Source organism: Schistocerca gregaria, chromosome 9, assembly GCF_023897955.1.
Source record: "Schistocerca gregaria isolate iqSchGreg1 chromosome 9, iqSchGreg1.2, whole genome shotgun sequence".
NCBI classification, from domain to species: domain Eukaryota; kingdom Metazoa; phylum Arthropoda; class Insecta; order Orthoptera; family Acrididae; genus Schistocerca; species Schistocerca gregaria.
This window is the reverse complement of record NC_064928.1, coordinates 132,914,921-132,935,963: the sequence shown is the minus strand read 5'-3', so window position 1 is coordinate 132,935,963 and position 21,043 is coordinate 132,914,921. Positions and strand designations below refer to the sequence as shown.

At 40.5% G+C, this 21,043-nt stretch overlaps 1 protein-coding gene across 5 annotated transcripts in view; it reads right to left on the bottom strand.

Annotated features, from left to right (window-relative positions):
• The window catches only part of LOC126291681 (uncharacterized), a 62,580-nt gene that overhangs the window by 4,377 nt on the left and 37,160 nt on the right, over nucleotides 1–21,043 (bottom strand). For all 5 annotated transcript variants that reach the window (XM_049985279.1, XM_049985277.1, XM_049985276.1 and 2 more), the window contains 2 exons: nucleotides 14,395–14,502; nucleotides 1–1,567 (listed from right to left, as the gene is read on the bottom strand). The exon at nucleotides 1–1,567 is cut by the window's left edge and continues 4,377 nt beyond it. In XM_049985279.1, coding sequence (XP_049841236.1) covers nucleotides 712–1,567; nucleotides 14,395–14,502 — 964 coding nt within the window. In that variant the 3' untranslated portion in view covers nucleotides 1–711. The remainder of the gene's footprint in view (nucleotides 1,568–14,394; nucleotides 14,503–21,043) is intronic.

The following is a 21,043-nucleotide window of genomic DNA, read 5'->3' as shown; positions in this document are numbered from 1 at the left end:
AAAAATAATAATAATAATAATAAAAAAAATATTCGGTGCACTTCCACTATCACAATTCTACAGCTTTTAGAAACCTGCTCATTCTTTTGCTACATTTGTAGTTTTTACACAACACTTACTTTTGTAAAATGTAGTGTAAAGATCAGTAGTAGAAAGTTTTACAAAGTGCACAAAATGCAAATACATCAAAAGAAAAAAGTGAGTTCCTAAAAGCTGAAAAATTGGGGTGGATGAAAGTCAAACCAAGGTCTCCCTCCCCCCTTTCTTTCACCCCCCCTTCAGCCTCTGCTGATGGCACGGGAAAAAACAGTAGACTTTGGAATGAGTTGAGAGGAGTAACAAACACTGTAAGTATACTATACACCATCTCACAAGGAAAAACTATTTTTAGTCTATAAATGGCAAAATGTGAATGTCCGACTTACAGTATATTTACATAACCACCGTTAATGACGCTCTGTAAATAAAAGCAAACACGTACATTGCAGAACATTATTAAATTGCAGATCACTTAAGACAGAAAAAATGAATAATAACTGAGATATATACCCCACCACAGAAGGTGGCCATCCGAACAAAAACATTCGTTACCTATCCACGAGGCACTATAACAGCTGAGAATCTTCCACAGCTCAAGCGTACGGTCAGAAATGCGGCAATTATTTAATCAGCCACCGGCAGACAGAAGTGTGCAGAATTGCAGCCGAGCACTCATATCGTGACCCGGCAGTCGGGAGGTACCGCCGCTGCTGCCGCCGCCACGACAGACGTCCGACCGTCTGCCGCGGCGTCCGCCACGGCGACAGCATGGTGTACCGGCGGCAGGCCCACTACTACGTTGCCGCCGAACTGGTGATACTGCACGTGCAGCTGGCGGTGCACAGCCTGGGCGTGGTGGTAGTCACTCGGAAGCACTGCCTGCTGCTGGTTCTGGTTGTGTTGGTGCTGCTGCAGCTGCAGCTGAAGCGTCTGGTGGAAGTGGAGATTCTGCTGCTGCTGCTGGTAGCTGTGGTGGTTGCACAGCTGTCGGCTCTGGCCCTGAGGGTGGTGGTGGTGCTGCTGCTGTTCCAGCTGCCTCTGCTGCTGCACTTCGTGCTGCCAGCGCTGCTGCTGCTGCTGCTGCAACTCGAGCTGCCGACGCTGCCGCAGATCCTGCTGCGACTCGTGCCGGTGCTGCGGCTGCGGCCGCTCGTGGAAGTGTTCGAGCTCGGGGTGCGCCTCCCGGTGCCCGTCCTCCGAGCACTCGCTCTGCCGCCGCTCGAACTGCGTCCGGTGGCAGTGGTGGTGGCGGGCAGCCTGCGCCCCCTGTCTGTGGCAGTGCTGCGGGAACAGCGTGCGGGGAACGCCTGTCCGGACGCGCCCCGGCACCTCCCGCTCGCCTTCGGAGGCCGAACTGCGGGCGCAGTACGACTTGGGCGGGAAGGGCCGCCCCTCCAGCAGTGACACGTCCACGTCCAGGTCGCGCTCCACCACTTGCCACGACCACGGCTCGAATATCGCCCAGCTGCGGGAAGTCTGCCGCAGCCACACTCGTCGCTGTATGTGGAACCGCCAGCCTCTCAGGTAACTGCACACACAATTCCGCCGATCGATAATCCGGCGGTCGTTTCCCCTACCCGTAAAAGTTTAGCCCCGTATCGTATTTACAGAGTGTCGTCGGTCGTAGTTCTGTAAATATAATAATACAGTACGTTTCTACATTTTTCCATTTATAGATTAAAAACCTTTTTCCTAACAAATCGACATTCGACTGTCACGACGTTTTGGCTTTTAGAAACAGACTTTTTGTTTTGCTGCTCTCCCATTATTTGCACTTCACTTCTGTAAAACTTCGTACAAGTCGTCTCCGTGGCACTTTCCGAGACCTGCGCTGCCAGTTACGCTGCCGTGTTCCCTACGTCCGCCGCCACAGCTCGAGTATCCTGCCGCGAATGGTTACGCCGCTGCCTACAATACGCGAGCATCCCGCCCTCTGGAGCGCCGGTGGGGAGTGTACTTACGTTCAAACATTTGTGCACTGAGCCCGTTTTGTGTGTTTGCCAGCTGAGTAACATTTATAGATTTTCATACTGGCCAGGGCTCAACATCTTCTGAATAGGCATTGTGCCGAATTGTATCTCTTGTATCTGTATATATTTCTACAATCAGATCAACTGTTAGCAACTGACACTGCAAATTCGACGACAAAGTTATGTATTTTTTCACTACACGATATTATGTGTCGATTAAACTAGTATCTGAACACCCTGTTCATGAACAGCATCTGTTCCTTGCTCCTGTATCCACTAAAGAACTGCACAGCGTGCAAAGGAAGATGTAACTGTCTTCGTGTAACTCTTACAAAAATTAAATGAGGTGTAAAGGAAACAAGTGCAGAAAAAGGAAAAAAGAAAAAAGAAAAATCAAACTGCATTAATGAGCAATGAAGTTCCTTTTTTATTTCAATCTTTGCTAACATGAGGAAAAAAGTATATTGGCTTCAGAATATGCAGAAAGGCATAATTAACACTGTTTATCAAATTTAGCAAGGATAATGTAATTAATCTATAACAGAAAAATTTAGAAACGATTTATGAATTTTATATTTACAGAAGCACCACTGATGATCTATTGTAAATGAAAGTGTAATGTGTCTAGTGTAAAAATTGATTAAATCACAATATGCTTAAGACAAAATAAATAAATACATAAATAAAATAAAAAATAAATGAGACAATTAACTATTAAGTATTACTACATTCCCTTACTGAACTATCTCCATCCACAATTTTACAATACTGATATTAGGCTATTGGGAAATGGTCTAGTACTTAACCCAGACAAATTGTGTTCTAAGGAGAAATGTGAACAACAGATGCTGCCAAGTTCAGAGATACAATGAATATGTGCTTCCACAGACACTATTAGGACTTCTGTGTTTATTTACTGGAATGCCTGGAGGATTGGCACTCTTCTTTGTTTAAGATTTGATGGTGTGGGCGATCAATGAGGATGAGGTACAGAAGTTGTTTAAGATAATGGCCTTACATTTAATGTAAAGAACTGCTGGATGAGGGAGCACAACAAGGAAAAAGGACAGCTGTATATGATGCCTGACACTTAGTGGGAAGCAGCAGAAAATGATGGAAAGTTCCAAAACCTGGGGAGTTTAAAATATAAAAATGGAAGATACGACAGAGAAATCAGCGAACATGCTAGGCAAGCTGATAACTTTAATCTCACGAGAAGTGTGAGAGGAATGTTACCGAACAACAAAGAAGTCCCACAGAAACGTTAAAAAAGGTGCTGTACTAAACATATTATATACCAGTTGCCTTGTACACTGGAGGAAACTGTGTTCTGAGGAAAAGAAAAAAAGCGAGGTGCAACCAAATGAAATGAAGTTTTCGAGAAGCTGGGTAGGTGTAACAAACAAGAAACACTGGTGAGATAAGACTGAGAAACAAAGATTAAAATGGTATGGACATGTTAACAGAATGGATGAGAAGAAGATGTCTAGTAATATGCACACTATGAAGATGTAGAGAAAGAGACTGAAGGGAAGGCCATTAGAGAAGTGGTGAAAAGGAGTTGAGGGTAGCATCTAGTAGAAAAGACAAAAATGGCTTGGAATAGGGACAGTGAGGTGATGGGGATGCTTGTGTGTGTGCATGCACTTGTCCCTTCTATGCCTATGCCTCTTCTATCCCTGAGTAATGATCTGCTGTCGTACGCATCCTCCCCAAATAGTTTGATAGAAGTTTAGTTATCAAGGGTTTTATGTTGCGAGGTAACCTGACACTACTGTGGTACATTTACTTTACTATAGATTCCAAGAATATGAAAGAACTGAATATAAATTTCAATGCATACTTAATTTCTGTTAGCTGCTTATTACATATTTTTGTGTAAGATTTGACCATGTGTAGCTATAAAACTGTCAATATAGAACCAGCTGTCAAATCATACAAAAAATCTGAAATGTAAATAAAATAGAAAGAAACTTCCACATGGGAAAAATATATTAAAAACAAAGATTCCAAGACTTACCAAGCGGGAAAGTGCCGGCCGACAGGCACATGAACAAAACACACAAACACACACACAGAATTACTAGCTTTCGCAACCGATGGTTGCTTCTTCAGGAAGGAGAGGGAAAGACGAAAGGATGTGGGTTTTAAGGGAGAGGGTAAGGAGCCATTCCAATCCCGGGAGCGGAAAGACTTCCCTTAGGGGAAAAAAAGGACAGGTGTACACTCGCGTGCGCGCACACACACACACACACACACACACACACACACACACACACACACACACACACACACACACACACATATCCATCCGCGAGTGTACACCAATCCTTTTTTTCCCCTAAGGGAAGTCTTTCCGCTCCCGGGATTGGAATGACTCCTTACCCTCTCCCTTAAAACCCACATCCTTTCGTCTTTCCCTCTCTTTCCTGAAGAAGCAACCATCGGTTGCGAAAGCTAGTAATTCTGTGTGTGTGTTTGTGTGTTTTGTTCATGTGCCTGTCTGCCGGCGCTTTCCCGCTTGGTAAGTCTTGGAATCTTTGTTTTTAATATAAAAAAATCTGAAATTATTCACAACGTAAGACAGCAAGAAAATTACCACCATATACATATCCAGTATATAAGTATGTTACAATAACTAAACATAAGTAAACTTGGATCAAGTTAATAAGCTGTCAAAGTAGAACCAACTGTCATATGTTGTGAAAACTACATAATTGTTCATAAAATAGAAAGAAACTTCCACATGGGAAAAATATATTAAAAACAAAGATTCCAAGACTTACCAAGCGGGAAAGCGCCGGCAGACAGGCACAATGAACGTGTGTGTGTTTGTGTGTTTTGTTCATTGTGCCTGTCTGCCGGCGCTTTCCTGCTTGGTAAGTCTTGGAATCTTTGTTTTTAATATATTTCTACATAATTGTTCATAATACAAAGCAGCAAGAAAATAGTGACCAGGCACAGGTGCAGTCTGTAGATACGTTATGAACAACTTAACATAAATACATCTTTGTGCATATTAAATGTAAAATACCATCTAGGTGACAACATCTATACCATGTATCACAATTGCAGGTTGCACTAGAAAATGGCAATAATACTGAAATAAGCTTATAGTGTGAAAGAATAATAAACTCTAAGACCTACCATGAATTAACTATCATTTAAAATGTCATATGTACTGTGACCTATATTATGCTACAGGCCTCTACCATGCATAAATTACTGAATGCAGACGTTTGAATTTGATATACCCAACAATTTGGCTACAGCAAAGTGTCAATTAGTATCTTTGGATAGGTAATACTTTCTTTTCCTATAGCGGTTCGATTTGATTGTACAACACAGTAAACGAAGTTGTTCAATTCGCCAGTGTACTGATGCAGACTGTCCAATGTGCCTACAAGGAATGGTACAACACTTGTAGCCATGTGACTAGTTCCACAGAGGTGTTTGTAAAAGGAGCTTAACTGGCAGGGACCAGAGGTAGAGTCTCATGCCTCATCAGTGACAACAGTTTACAAATCTGCACAAATTGCCACTGCTTGTGAACACAAGCCCATTTCTACCAGATTATGAGTGAATACTAAGAAGAGAAATGTGTGCAATGGATACCTGCAGTCAGGTACCTTGCAAAATGCACTGCTCACTGCAGCACAGACAATGGCAATTCTTTGACAGACCAAACGACATACTTACAATAAAAACTGGGACGTTTACTTCAGCATTCCAAGTGACTGAGTATTGTCCTTTCTTCTGTATCTTCACAACAAGAATGCTGACAATGTTGCCATCTTCCAAGATGATGACAGCAGTGTCGTACGCCTACATTCCAGTTTGACAATTAGGCACCCTACCACATCTCAACTGGCCTGTCAAATCAACTGATCCTGCACAAAAATTTCTGACACTATATAGAACAGTGGGTCAAACACGACAATTGACACCCCCACAATTTTGTACCTTTTTGGTGTCTTACCATCAATGAGAGGTTTCAGCTAGATAGCACACACCTCGAGAAATTTGCGGATTCTCTTACTTGCTGAACGGAGGCTTCTATGAAGTGTAGAGAAGCTGTCACACACTACTGGTGTGAAGTCTCTGATTGTTGCTAATTTCTTATCCAGTGTACTTATTAGACAGTCTTCTTGTACTTACTATGTTGCAAAAACTATTAATGACTTCAAATATATTCATCTAAGGAAGAATGGTTGCAAATATTAGCAATAAAATTGACGAATTCATCCAAACTTATGAATCTCATCTGTGCCGAGAGATTACTCCGAGGTTTTGTCCAGGTCTAGTCTAGATCAGAAAGTGACAGTTTGGTTGTGAATTAGCAAAACCGATGAATATGAAAACGTTGTATCTATATTTGCACGAGTGAAGTGAGATAAGATAGCGTGCTGATAATACAAATCTTAGACCAGTGGTACCTAAAGATGACAATGAGCCATCTGTACACTGTTAGCTTATGTCCTATGTGCTTATGTTTATTTGCCTCAGCAAACAATATTATGAAAAGGATAGCAAATATTCACCACATAACGGAGATGCTGAGTGGTAGATAGGCACAAAGAAAAGACTGTCAGAAAATGAGGTTTCAGCCAAAAAGTGCGCGCGTGCACACACATATTAACACAGTCTCTAGCTGCAGAGGCCACACTGCGAGCAACTGCACATGATGGGAGACACAATTGGGGGTGGGGGTATGGATGAGGTTGGGGTGGGGAAGGGAAGGGACAGCAGGGTATGGTTAGGGGGATGGTACATGCTGCTTTTGAAAGCCTACACACAGATCAGGAGCTCTGTCCGTATTTATACGAGTACCCCTACCTTTTTCACGTGCTCCGTCTGGTTTGAATCAATTGCTTATTTTGCTTTGATCTGATAAGTGCAGTTTTCTTTGTTATAGGTGTTCACGTCACTCTAAGCTGAAAATGCATTACTGTACTGTGTCATGCACTGTTTGTCGCATTCTGATAGTGTGTGTTTATGGCCTGTCACCGCTCGCGGCACGGCTTGCTTTTGTGGCGCTACCGCCACCTTTTTTTTTTTTAAACAAAAGAGGAATCGTCTCATTAGCGAAACAATGGCAAGAGACTGCTATTGTTACTTACACTGCTGCTTTCTTTGATAATGATCAACAAGAACCAAATAATAGACTGCGCATGATAGAACATGTTCTGAATGAGAGTTAGGCAAAATTTTTCTCTGTTTGAAAATCTTTGCGGCCGCTTCTTTAGTACATCAAATTCTGCACAGAAATTAGAGTCATCTTAGATTTAAAAATCCAGTCAGTTGCCGTGGTTTATTTTTGACTGTATCACTACTAGGCATAAGAATAATACGAATATAAATATGACACGATACGTATATTCTTCCGCGTTTGCTGTTGTCTCACTCTAGTTTCGTAGTTTATTAGGCAGACAGGATTTAAATGAGATAGCAGCAAATGCGGAAGAATACATGGCAAAATGTTTATATTAGTATTATTCTTATGGTGAAGAGAATACTGCATGTGATTCACATTTCATCAGGTTCCTATTAGCAACCATCTCTTCTCACAGGTAGGAAAAAATTCAGAACGTAGAGTTGGCCGTATTGACAAACATGCTAAACAGTCTTGCAAGTCAGATTTTCGTAGTACATTGAAATTCTGCTACATTCGAAGATGAACAATACGGAATTTGTATTTACTTCGTTGGATAATGTATGAAAATGCAGTGGTCGAAACTCGGGGCGGAGAAAAAAAGCTCGTCTTCCACCTTTCTTTTCTTTTTAATTTATTTACTGACACAGAGGTTTTGGTGCCCAGTATTTATCTTTGTGTCTGTGTAGCACTACATATACTCGGCAGCAGAAGTTAGTTGTAGCGGCACCTACCAACATTCAGAACTTCCGCTTGCTTTGCACTCGACTCTAAGCCACAAGCGGTTTTTTGGATTTTAAAAACCGGAAAAAAAGTGTGGCTTAAATTCGAGTAAATATAGTAGGTCCACGGGTGGAATAGAAGACTGTGTAGCACTGGAATGGTATCAGGGAAGGGGCTGGGCTAACATAGGTTGAGGCCAGCAGGGTTACGGGAATGTAGAACGCACTGTAGGGAGAGTTCCGACCTGCGCAATTCGGAAAAGCTGGTGTCAGTGGGAAGGATCCTAATGACACAGGCTGTGAAGCAGTCACTGAATTGAAGAACAGTGTGTACATCCTCCCACCACCACCTACTCCAGTCCAGTTACAAGCATCACCTATCACATCAAAGGCAGGTCTAATTGTGAAACCAATCATGTGATCTACAAGCTAAGCTGCAACCACTGTGCTGCATTCTACGCGGACATGACAACTGATAAGCTGTCTGTCCACACGAACAACCGCGCCGACGACCTGTGGTCGAGAAACAGGTGGATCACCCCGCTGCTCAGCACGCTACCCGACACACTGTTCTTCATTTTGATGACTGCTTCACAGCTTGTGTCATCAGGATTCTTCCCACCGACACCAGCTTTTCTGAATTGTGCAGGTGGGAACTTTCCCTGCAATACACTTTATTTCCTGTAACCCTCCTGGCCTCAACTTTCCTTAGTCTTTGTCCTTACTTTCTAGCCAATTCCGTATTCCCATCCCTGCACTAGACAGTCCCCTATTCTACCAATGTCTTTTTACTTCTCTCCTTTTCTGCAAACTCCACCCCTGTCCTCAATCTAACCTCCCAACTGCATCTTGCTGCCCTACCCTCTCTCCAGCTTGTCCCCGTATGCTCCCACAAGCAGCACTTTACTATCCCCGTACCCCTACCCCTACCCTACTATCCCCCCCCCCCCCCCCCCCTACCAGCCCCAGTTTCCTCCTTACTCCCACCACCCAGTTGCGTTTTCCATCACGTGCAGCTGCTCACGATGCAGTCTCGGCAGCCAGAAACTGTGATAGTTTGTGCTTAAGCTGTATTTGCGTGAACACGTGTGTGTATGTTCTATCTCTGGCGAAGGCCTCATTGGCCGAAAGCTCGTTGTCTGACAGTATTTTTGTTGTGCCTACTTTCCACTCGGCATGTCCACTATATGGCGAGTAGCAACTATCCTTTTCGTAATACTGTTACATTCCATCCTGGATTTTCCACTGTTGAATACTATCTCAGCAAACAACACATTTTTCCCCAACAATATATATTAATTCCAATTCCAAAGAAAGAAGGTGTTGACAGATGTGAAAATTACCGAATTATCAGTTTAATAATTCACAGCTGCAAACTACTAACGCAAATTCTTTACAGACAAATGGGAAAACTGGTAGAAACCAACCTCGGCGAAGATCAGTTTGGATTCCGCAGAAATGTTGGAACACGTGAGGCAATATACTGACCCTACGACTTATCTTAGAAAATAGATTAAGGAAATGCAAATCTATATTTCTAGCATTTGTGGATTTAGAGAAAGCTTTTGACAATGTTGACTGGAATACTGTCTTTCAAATTCTGGAGGTGGCAGAGGTAAAATACAGGGAGCGAAAGGCTATTTACAATTTTTACAGAAAGCAGATGGCAGTTATAAGAGTCAAGGGACATGAAAGGGAAGCAGTGGTTGGGAAGGGAGTGAGACAGGGTTGTAGCCTCTCCCCGATGTTATTCAATCTATATATTGAGCAAGCAGTAAAGGAAACAAAATTAAAATTCGGAGTAGGTATTAAAGTCCATGGAGAAGAAATAAAAGCTTTGAGGTTCGCCAATGACATTCTAATTCTGTCAGAGACAGCAGAGGACTTGGAAGAGCAGTTGAACGGAATGGATAGTGTCTTGAAAGGAGGGTATAAGATGAACATCAATAAAAGCAAAATGAGGATAATGGCATCTAGTCAAATTAAGTCGGGTGATGCAGAGGGAATTAGATTAGTAAATGAGACACTTAAAGTAGTAAAGGAGTTTTGCTATTTGGGGAGCAAAATAACTGATGATGGTCGAAGTAGAGAGGATATAAAATGTAGACTGGCAATGGCAAGGAAAGCGTTTCTGAAGAAGAGAAATTTGTTAATATTGAGTATAGATTTAAGTGTCAGGACGTCATTTCTGAAAGTATTTGTATGGAGTGTAGCCATGTATGGAAGTGAAACATGGACGATAACTAGTTTGGACAAGAAGGGAATAGAAGCTTTCGAAACGTGGTGCTACAGAAGAATGCTGAAAATTAGATTGGTAGATCACATAACTAATGAGGACGTATTGAATAGATTTGGGGAGAAGAGGAGTTTGTGGCACAACTTGACAAGAAGAAGGGACCGGTTGGTAGGACAAGTTCTGAGGCATCAAGGGATCACAAATTTAGCATTGGAGGGCAGCGTGGAGGGTAAAAATCTTAGAGGGAGACCAAGAGATGAATACACTAAGCAGATTCAGAAGGATGTAGGTTGCAGTAAGTACTGGGCGATGAAGAAGCTTGCAGAGGATAGGGTAGCATGGAGAGCTGCATCAAACCAGTCTCAGGACTGAAGACAACAATAACAACTTGATCTGCTCACAATCTGACCACACATTATTTGAGTCTGTCATCATATTTATATTACTGACAGAGTAAGATGATTCCTGATTCTCGGTTTAATGCCCAAGTTCCAGGCTGCCTATCTAGGTCTCTTGAGTGCCAACAAAAAATTTGAAATGCTGTCATAATTTACTTGTTGAGCGGTATAATCGTATGTTAAAGGTCTAAGTACACTGTGAGACAAGTATTACATTCAGAAACTGCATATATGAGTACGTCTCAAATTACTCTGACTGCATTCATCCCGCATTTCAGAATGAGAGCAAGAAAATTATGAAAATGGTGAAAGGAAGAAAGTTTATCACTTGCTACATTTTTGCTGTTCTTTGAATAAAATTACTGCATAACACATGACTTTTAACCTGTTTCTTCTTTACTACTAACTCTATTTACAACACTTTCCCAGACAGTATCCGTATGTACCACTTAATGTACCTTCACAATTACATAACAGTAAAACACTCAGTTCAGGATTTATGAAATGGATGAAAAGCTCGAACAGTTCTGAAGCGAATGCCATGAAGTGGTTCCCTCATCTTCGGAATCAAGTCAAAGTCACAAGGACTTAAATCCGGGGAGTATGGTGAATGGTACAGTACTGTCCAGTCCCACCGACCGAACACAGCAGCCACAGTTGGCACTGTATGTGCCCGCGCACTGTTGTGCAAAATGATGGGTAGGTTGCGCACAGAGTGTTGCCGCTTCTTTCACAAAACCGGTCGCATGTGATGCTCCAAAAACGAACAGTAGTACTGTGCATTGACGGTCTGCCATGGAGGAACGTAATCAGGGTGTATAAGCGGACAAGGAAAAAACATTCCCGGATTTTTCCCAGTTAAAAACACACTTTCTCCTCAGTGGAACTACCCTTTTTCCATGTTATGTGACATATTTTTCCTCGGAACTGTAAGACTTATAAATCATTTGAATGGTTATGGTTTTATACACTGGCATAGAATTTCTCAGCCCTTTAGAAAACGAAACTTAGAAAAAAAGATAATGTACACTGCTTATTTTCGTATTTCGAAAGTATAAATTTGAATTCCATCAAACACCAAATGTTACTTTCCGAAGCATTGAAATCAGAATTGGGATGAACTTTTGTAAGCCAGTCATACCTCATGTCACGTGATCTTGCCAGCCGATACAGCGAATATTCAGAGCTTAGGACACACGATGTACTCATTCAATAGCATTATCACTGTTAAGTAGCACGTACACACAAACGGAAAAAGTTAATGGTGTGAATTAATATACATAGTGTAGCTTCAAGAAAAGCAGAGCTTCCACATGTAATATTGGTCTCGGCGACTATTAAGCTGCAAGAGAAGCTAAACTTTCATGTATAATGTTGATCTTTTATGCGTGTGTTACACTTTAAGATACATCACACAAATGTGCCAGTAAAATTTTTAATACGGACCTAAATGTCTGATCTTCTGGGCTCGAAATTTTTTCTAAACAATCGTCCTCAAATAGTTGATTGTTAAATTAACTAAGTGCAAGAATGTGCGATGAATTTCTTAAATAACAGAACATTTGACTCTCATCTTGCGTAAAAGGAAATTTACTTTGAAAGTAACGCTTTTCAATCAATCATTCGCAATATTTTCCCGCTGTCTGTTAGAAAGAGGTTCATTTCATAACAGACGTCACTGCGCTTGCGCAGCTACGATGACACAGGAAGCCCATATGTTCATGCGTGTAAAACATTAAAAGATCTTACATTATGTCATAAAAGAAACAAGACATCAGAGAAATTTCTTGAACCATACTAAAATGCATAATTCGGCTTAAAGTGCACATTTGTATGTCCAGATTCGGTTGCAAATTTTTTTGGAGTAGCAGTACTGTATTATCTTATTTTTGGTTTTTTATTATGGCTTAATACCATACGTGCTGTAAGATGAAAACATGCTGTTTTGAAATGCAGCAAACAGTTTAAACGAGCCAATAGTGTGGAATTAAACACTTCGTTTCAAATAAATTGACTGCCTCAGCCGAAAAGATTAAGAAAGCCATATTTCTTTAGCAAACCGACAAAAATAACTTCATTGTTCTGCAAAGCGATTAATGCTTGACTGAAACTGCCGCCCGGAGCAGATACCGTGGTTTGCTCCCAGAGAATATGGCAGCTTGCGTGCGCCAGTAAAATTTTTCTGGGTAGCATCTTGCTGCTAACAGCAACACTTTTGTAGCCAGAAGCAGGAGAAAGTACATACGTGACTCAACTGTGCATGTGATGGGCCCACTCGCAACTGCTCACATAAATCTAATGTAAACAGTTATGACGTCATGCTCATCAGAGGCAATTTGTTATCATGAAGCATTGTGTAGTCTTCCTAAAGCCTTTGACACACTTTGCTACTGGCCAATGCTTCAATGAGCACTGTATTTTGTTGTGTACATGGCGAATTTCTTTTGCAAATTAAGTTTTATTTTAGTTTTTTCCTCTTGTTCATGTTTTATTGCTGCAGTATTATTCTGCTGTATTGGGATGCAGTAATATCCTTTGTTACATTATTATTTCTTACCAGTCAAAATTACAAAAACTTGACTGAAAACTAAAACAAAAAAGTATCCCAGAATTCTAAAAAATTCCAGAGTTTCTCGCGGTTTTCTCCCGAATGAAAAAATTCAAGGGTTTTTCCCAGACCTCCCAGTTGTCCTGGGTCGTATACACCCTGGTAATGCATTAGGATAACGCCATCACAGTTGAACACAAGGATCACCATAACTTTAGACTGGTCCATTCGCACCATCAACAGAACAGGCTCTGCTAAGGGTATACTATTCCTTCCACATTGCTGGCAATGGGTTCTACACAACGCAAGGAGCAAGGAGCATATAATAATGTACGATTTTTAGCAGCGAGATGGAACTAAATGTGCTATGACATATATCACCTGGCATTGTTTTGTATCACGGATCTTTAACAGAAGGTTGCACAATAATCATAGGTTCCTAGGCACCTTGTTCACATGACTTGTCTACTTTTGATTTTTTTGCATGTGCAGGATACAAATAATGAAAGAAATGGTAGAAAAATGTTAAGAAATGGATGACATTTAATGCTACTACTAAATTCATTCTGTTACTTTATTGTACTTATTAAACAAATAACCATTTCTCAATGATCTTATTACATTTTTAGTAGGATAGGATTTGGAAAAAGAAAAACAAGCTTTCACCATTCACTTTGTTTTAGGTTGGATGGTTGGTTGGTTGATTGATATGGGGGAGGGACCAAACAGTGAGCTCATCAGTCCCATTGGGTTAGGGAAGGACAGGGAAGGAAATCAACCGTGCCCTTTCAAATGAAGCATCCCGGCATTTGCCTGAAGCGATTTAGGGAAATCATGGAAAGCCTAAACCAAGATGGCCGAATGCGGGTTTGAACCATTTTCCTACCAAACGCGAGTCCAGTGTGCTAACCACTGTGCCACCTCTTTGTTTTAGGATAATTATTAAGAAACTACTCTGTTTTTATTACAATGCTTAATACAGACTTAATATTCACAAGAGAAAATGAAATATATATATATATATATATATATATTCCCATGTGGAAGTTTCTTTCTGTTTTATATATATATATATATATATATATATATATATATATATATATATATATATATATATATATATATATCGAGAAAATGTAAAAAAAAAATCACACAAGAAATCGTCAAAATACAGGTAACAGCTGCCACAAAAAATGAGATTCAACAAGACAACATGTTTCAAAGGAAATCAGAGATCATAACAAAAAATCAAATACAACATGAAGTGTACCTTAAAACCTATTTCTCATACCATTCCAAAAGTAGAGCACACATTTGTAAATTACTTACAGCTCATTAGCAGCCAGTATTTGCAGTGCTTCGGAGACAAATGCATAAAATGTATAAAACAGCACGTCGTCCCCATACAGGCGTAAATCGACAGGAGCCAGTTTATCCCTGAAAAAATATTTCACTTCACATAACACACTTAGAACAATCACAATAAGGAAAAGAATGAACATCTTCCAAAATCAACACTTCAACATTATGGCACTCTAAAGTATTATATACAGGGTGATTCTTATTAATGTTTAATCCTCAGTTCTCTACGATAATTTCTGACACAGTCACTTGTGCAGATGACAGGTGTCCTCCACAACATAAACGGTGTATTTGGACAGTTTGGATGGTGTATATGAATGATTTTACAAGTGTTTTATTTAAATCCAAATATAATACACTTAATACACATATTCAGTAAATTATACAATAGGTGGTAATTATTTTAGGGAAGTGTTTGTAAATAGCTCCAGTACCCCTCTGATAGCCGTCAACTTGTCATCCTTGCTACGAATACCTCTACCAGGGATACTATCTAACCTCAGACATTTCAAGTGCACAATCTGAATTAGTTTTCACTCATGCATAAGTAGCACAATTCACATCCACTGCTGTCCGACTTACCTCACAACTTTGATAAGCTCTTTCTAGAATGTCTCCGAGGTCCGAACGGATATTAAAAACCAATCCATTTCCTAGAAAATTTACAACGAACTTCATCTAAGTAAACATTAATTTATTTAGCACTAATACATTTTGCAATAATGGGTGTAACATTTTCATCCAAAAATAACAATGAAATATCTATTTCTTTGTTGTATGAGCTTCATTTTTAGGTCCAGGTAAATGTGTAGTAATATAACAAGATCTTTTTTCTAACATGGATAGGATATTTACTTTTCCTCCATTTAGATATTCCATCTTTCCCTAAAAGAAATACATGCTACTGAATTACTTCTTCCTGCGATTCATATTCAATATTTTCTGACACTCCATTTTCTGTTACTGAATTGCTACCACTGTCATGCACACAGTTCTCATTCTCTGAGTCAGTAATACCGATGTCAGGTTCTCCATTACTCATCACATGGAACCACGCCAGCTGTACATATAGATCTCTGCTAAACTTTGTCCTAGGTTCTTTTGCCTTAGCAATCTATTCCACAAACTAAAGGTATAGACAATATTTACTTTTTGAACAAAAGTATTCTAGGTGAAAAGCAAATTACCTGCAATGAGTTTCAATACACCTAAAATTGCGCACATGAAAGCTGGATTGATTGTAGGAAAGCAGTAAAGTAACATACATTTACTTTGTCCCAGATTGACACAGTAGTGCTCATGCAGATGACCAATGTCCTCCAAGCAATAATAATGGTTCAAAAACAATGCCAATGACTGCTGACACTAATGGATGAAGATTTAATGGAAAGAAAATCGTGTGGATGACGAGCAACGTAGGGTTAAAAATGCCAGAAGTGGCGTAGATAACTCTAAGCAGATGGCGAATGTCGAACGTCGAACGTGTGGTGTCACCAGACGACATACCTTGCCGCACGTGCAGTGGTGGAACGTATCAGTCTCTCACACTCGATCATCACGACCCAAGTCGAGTACTCACTTTTGCACGGCTCTGGGCCTAAGTACACAACTTAAGTGCGCGGGGCTCAGGTCTCTAGTATCGCATCTAGCAAGCAGTATTTTTCGAAACTGCAGTGGACAACTACGTGTTTACAATGAAGTAATAATCATTTACAGCTTCTGCAGTCACCGCTGGTTAATTGCAGAGTAGAGTACAACAAAAACCTATACTGTATCACGAATAAACAAGTATAAGCTTCCAATTGCATCACTACCAGTAAGTCATCTAAGTGTTCTTTACTAAATAAAGCTGGAGGAGGAAAGGTACAATGGGAAAGGAACACAAAGTAAGAACAGTTTTTGCTCAGTTACAGCAAGGACAATAATTTCATAACATACACATTTACAACAGGTCACATTCCCAACTGCTGCACGTGTGGCGAGGCACGCCACCTGGCGATGTCACACGTTCGACTTTTGTTGCCCTCTTTTGGGTATTTCCCCGACATCTGCGGCACCGTGAATCTTATATTTCATTACTTGCCTCAGCATCATCTACGTCACTTTGAGGATTTTTAAATGTTAATAAGAATTTTTAGACCACTTCTTTATCTCGAATGTAAAAAGGCTCAAAATAGAGGGAGTAGTTAACGAAACAATAAGCTGTGAAACAAAACAAATCATTAACCAAAATTAAGGAAGTTGTTGCTGTGTTTACCCCCTCTACCAGCAACCCAGCATTATACGAGTGGCCTACACGGCACACCTGCAGATGACAGCCAGGAGACTCCGTGCATCCACTGGGTTAACAGGTCACAATGGGATCACCACCTGAGGTCACTGGCACGGAAAGCATCAGTTGTAGTGTCACAGAATTGTTGACACATGTATTTATACCCACAATCACAGTTAAAGGCACATTTACCTACATATTGTATACGTATCTTAAAGTGCACCATTGTCTCCACAATTCATTTTTATTTCATTAGTAAACCATCAGTTTAATAAAACACAGCTGCAAAATACTAACACGAATTCTTTACAGACGAATGGAAAAACTGGTAGAAGTCGACCTCGGGGAAGATCACTTTGGATTCCTTAGAAATGTTGGAACACTTGAGGCAATATACTGACCCTACGACTTATCTTAGAAGAAAGATTAAGAAAAGGGAAACCTACGTTTCTAGCATTTGTAGACTTAGAGAAAGGTTTTGACAATGTTGAATGGAATACTGTCTTTCAAATTCTAAAGGTGGCATGGGTAAAATACAGGGAGTGAAAGGCTATTTACAATTTGTACAGGAAGCAGATGGCAGTTATAAGAGTCAAGGGGCATGAAAGGGAAGCAGTGGAGTAGGTATTAAAATCCATGGAGAAGAAATAAAAGCTTTGAGGTTCGCCGATGACATTGTAATTCTGTCAGAGACAGCAAAGGAGTTGGAAGAGCAGTTGAACGGAATGGATAGCGTCTTGAAAGGAGGGTATAAGATGAACATCAATAAAAGCAAAACGAGGATAATGGCATCTAGTCAAATTAAGTCGGGTGATGCAGAGGGAATTAGATTAGGAAATGAGACACTTAAATTAGTAAAGAAGTTTTGCTATTTGGGGAGCAAAATGACTGATGATGGTCGAAGTAGAGTGGATATAAAATCTAGACTGGCAATGGCAAGGAAAGCGTTACTCAAGAGGAGAAATTTGTTAATATCGAGTGTTGATTTAAGTGTCAGGAAGTCATTTCTGAAAGTATTTGTATGGAGTGTAGCCATGTATGGAAGTGAAACATGGACAATAAATAGTTTGGACAAGAAGAGAATAGAAGCTTTTGAAATGTGGTGTTACAGAAGACTGCTGAATATTAGATGGGTAAATCACATAACTAATGAGGAGGTATTGAATAGAATTGGGGAGAAGAGGAGTTTGTGGCACAACTTGAATAGAAGAAGGGATCGGTTGGTAGGACATGTTCTGGGGCATCAAGGGATCACCAATTTAGTGATGGAGGGAAGAGTGGAGGGTAAACATCATAAAGGGAGACCAAGAGATGAATACACTAAGCAGATTCAGAAGGATGTAGGTTGCAGTAGGTACGGGGAGATGAAGAAGCTTGCACAGGATAGAGTAGCATGGAGAGCTGCATCAAACCAGTCTCAGGACTGAAGACCACAACAAGAACAACATATTTGATTGTCATTGTTATTGTTTTCTTATTTCATGCAGAGCAAGAGAATGTCACACTTGGATGGGATTCTTCCACTCTATTGCAGACCAGCCACTGTCACGCCTGCTGTGTGGGCCAAAGATGTCGATACGATGCTGTTTTTTTTAACATTAATTATTGTTAATTGTTTTTTCTTGTTTCACTGGAAGAATTTCTAAGAAAGGAATGGGGACATGTAATTTACCTCTGCTGGCCAGCATGTAACATAAACGAAGAAAATATATTAACATAAAACTGGACTACATTTTATGACAGCAATGAAAAAGCAATTGCAATTAAATTTTTTTGTGAGTTAGCCTCCTGTTCTAAAAAACGGTTAATTAATAACTTACTATTTGAGAAGTGCATACATGTAAAATCAAACCCTACAACTGGGTATTATTCAGTACCATGCTCCTATTTCCTTTGCATTGTCACATGCTCGGACCCTCCTCTGTACGCTGTCCACAAGGTGGCCGAGGTATCACCACTCGACCCCGTTCCCTCTTCGACAACAGTCCACCTGAGGTGGACTGACTCGATGCGAGAGAAGGGTCACTGTAGTTGTGCACTGCAAATTCCGACTGGCCCAAATTACGGTCAATTTGGTTTGTATTGGCAGATACTGTTGGCCATTTCATTTACTCGATCCCTTCCCTTACGAGGTGGGTGTGGTGTGCTCGTGCATTAACATCTGGACATTTCCACATTCTTTTATTAGAACTGTTAGGTGTCATACAAAGCCAGCAGTCTTTGGTGAATAGAACATGATGCTACCTATCTGGGTTCCATTAAAGTAGTTTACTTATCCTCTCCAGATGCTGTGGTGGTTTGTTTTATCATTTGTAAAAGGTGTCTGGAGGCCGCATTGTTTTGCAGACGTGGTGGTAGTCTAGTGTCTAACTATCATTAACTAATATTATCCCTAGTTGTCCCTGAAAAGACAATGTGAAGTTTTATCATATCCTCCTCATGTTACCTATGAGCTGCAATTTGTAGGAAGTGGTCATCAGTTGGTGTTTCTGCCCCTAAGTGACTATTATGAAGCAAATCTCCGATGTTTCGTGTCTCGCAGTAGTGATGAACGTCAGGATGGTGTTGCCGTGGTATATACCAATTAGGCAACCAATTTCATTCTCTAATAATCCTTCTCATCATAAAGTGAGAAAGCGTACCCAGTCTAAGCTCAAAATGACCCCTGTGGCACGTCGACAGACTGAACAGTGTATGCAAGTACCATTCACAATTGGATAAAGGGTGCACTCAAATGAACTGCGCATAGAATGCATTTTTATTTGAATCTTCATTAAACAGGTGGCAGTATGTAGCGATTTTCTGTTATCAAAAGAGTACTGAGAAAGAGGAAAAAAACTGTGCACATCACAAGGACAGTGCAAAACTTTATTGAGTAGTTGCTCACATACTTCTGTCAAGCACAAGATTATGATTCCCATCTAACAGCAGCAGAGCAATTTGAAACAACTGTAGCCATTGCACTGTGGTCACCTTCACTTATAGTCGAGTCAGAGTACGTTGATCCCTGGCAGTTGCAGTGGGCCGGTCAAGGCATCTTCGTAGGCCTACCTCGACTGATAAAGTAACACAATTTTGTAAATGTCTTTATGGCAATTCCTCAGTGTTGTCACAGCTAATTAGATGGCTACTCTTTTTGCCTCAAGCTGTAAGCTCCTTGCAGTTGAAAAGTTGGCACCAGCAGTGCAAGCTGTCAGAGAACTTGTTACGCCTTCTCGACTACAGGTTTTTCATTTTACTACTAATGTAGTCATCTCAAAAATAATACACATTGTTTCAGGGCACAGTGTGAGATCGTTCACCTGAAACATGTAGAAATGTCAAGAATATGAGCAGAGTGAGGTAACATGGAGAAACAACACAATTTCAGATATGGAAGGTAGATAACAGACAGACTCAGTGGTGGAATCAGTAATCACAATAAATGTCAGTTTACAAAGGAGACTGTTTGCACAACACTCATGCGATCCGTACTATAATGTTACTCAAATGTGAGAGACCTGTACTAAATTGGACCAACAGCGGATATTGAGCATTTACAAAGAATGGCAGCATGAATGCTCACAGGCTCATTTGACCCACATCGGATAGTCTCGGAGATGTTAAAGAGAGTGAACTGTCAGAAAGTAGCAGACAGGAAGTAACAATCGTGTGAAAGCCTGGTTTTAGTTAGGAATAGAGGAATATTCTAAAATCTTCTGTGTAAAATTCCTGCATAAGCCATGAAGACAAGATATGCAGGAGAACATTTGTGAAGTTTGCACAGTACGAGAGATGTAACGGCAAAAACAGACCTGTGAGAGTGGGTCGTGAGCCATGCTTGGATAGCTCCATCAGTAGATCACTTGCCCACAAAAGACAAGCATTCCATGTTTGAGACCCTGTCCAGCACACATTATTATGGTAGGTGCAGGAAATGGTGGTCACTTAAGGAGGAGTCAAAATTAGACTATCAAAAACTTAGGGGCTTATTTATTAAATGGCATATTTATATTCATTGAAATATACAGGGTGTTTTGCAATTTGTATTACACACTTCTAGATGTTGTAGAGGGGACTTAGTTGATCATGGTTTATATAGGAACCCATGTGGTGCATTCAACAGTGACACCACACTTGCTGAAAACTTTTTTAGTGCGCCACTAAACCCCTGTAACCAACATCGAAAAAACAGATAACCAAAAAAGAAAAGAAAATTGTTACTAAGGTAGCTGCATACATCTGCTGTACAACAAATTCGATCCAAGTTTGCCTCTGGCAGAGTTAGTTTGAACAAGACGTTAATACAGGAAACACGTAGAACATACCAAATAAAAGAGAAAATACACATTCGCCTCCACAGCT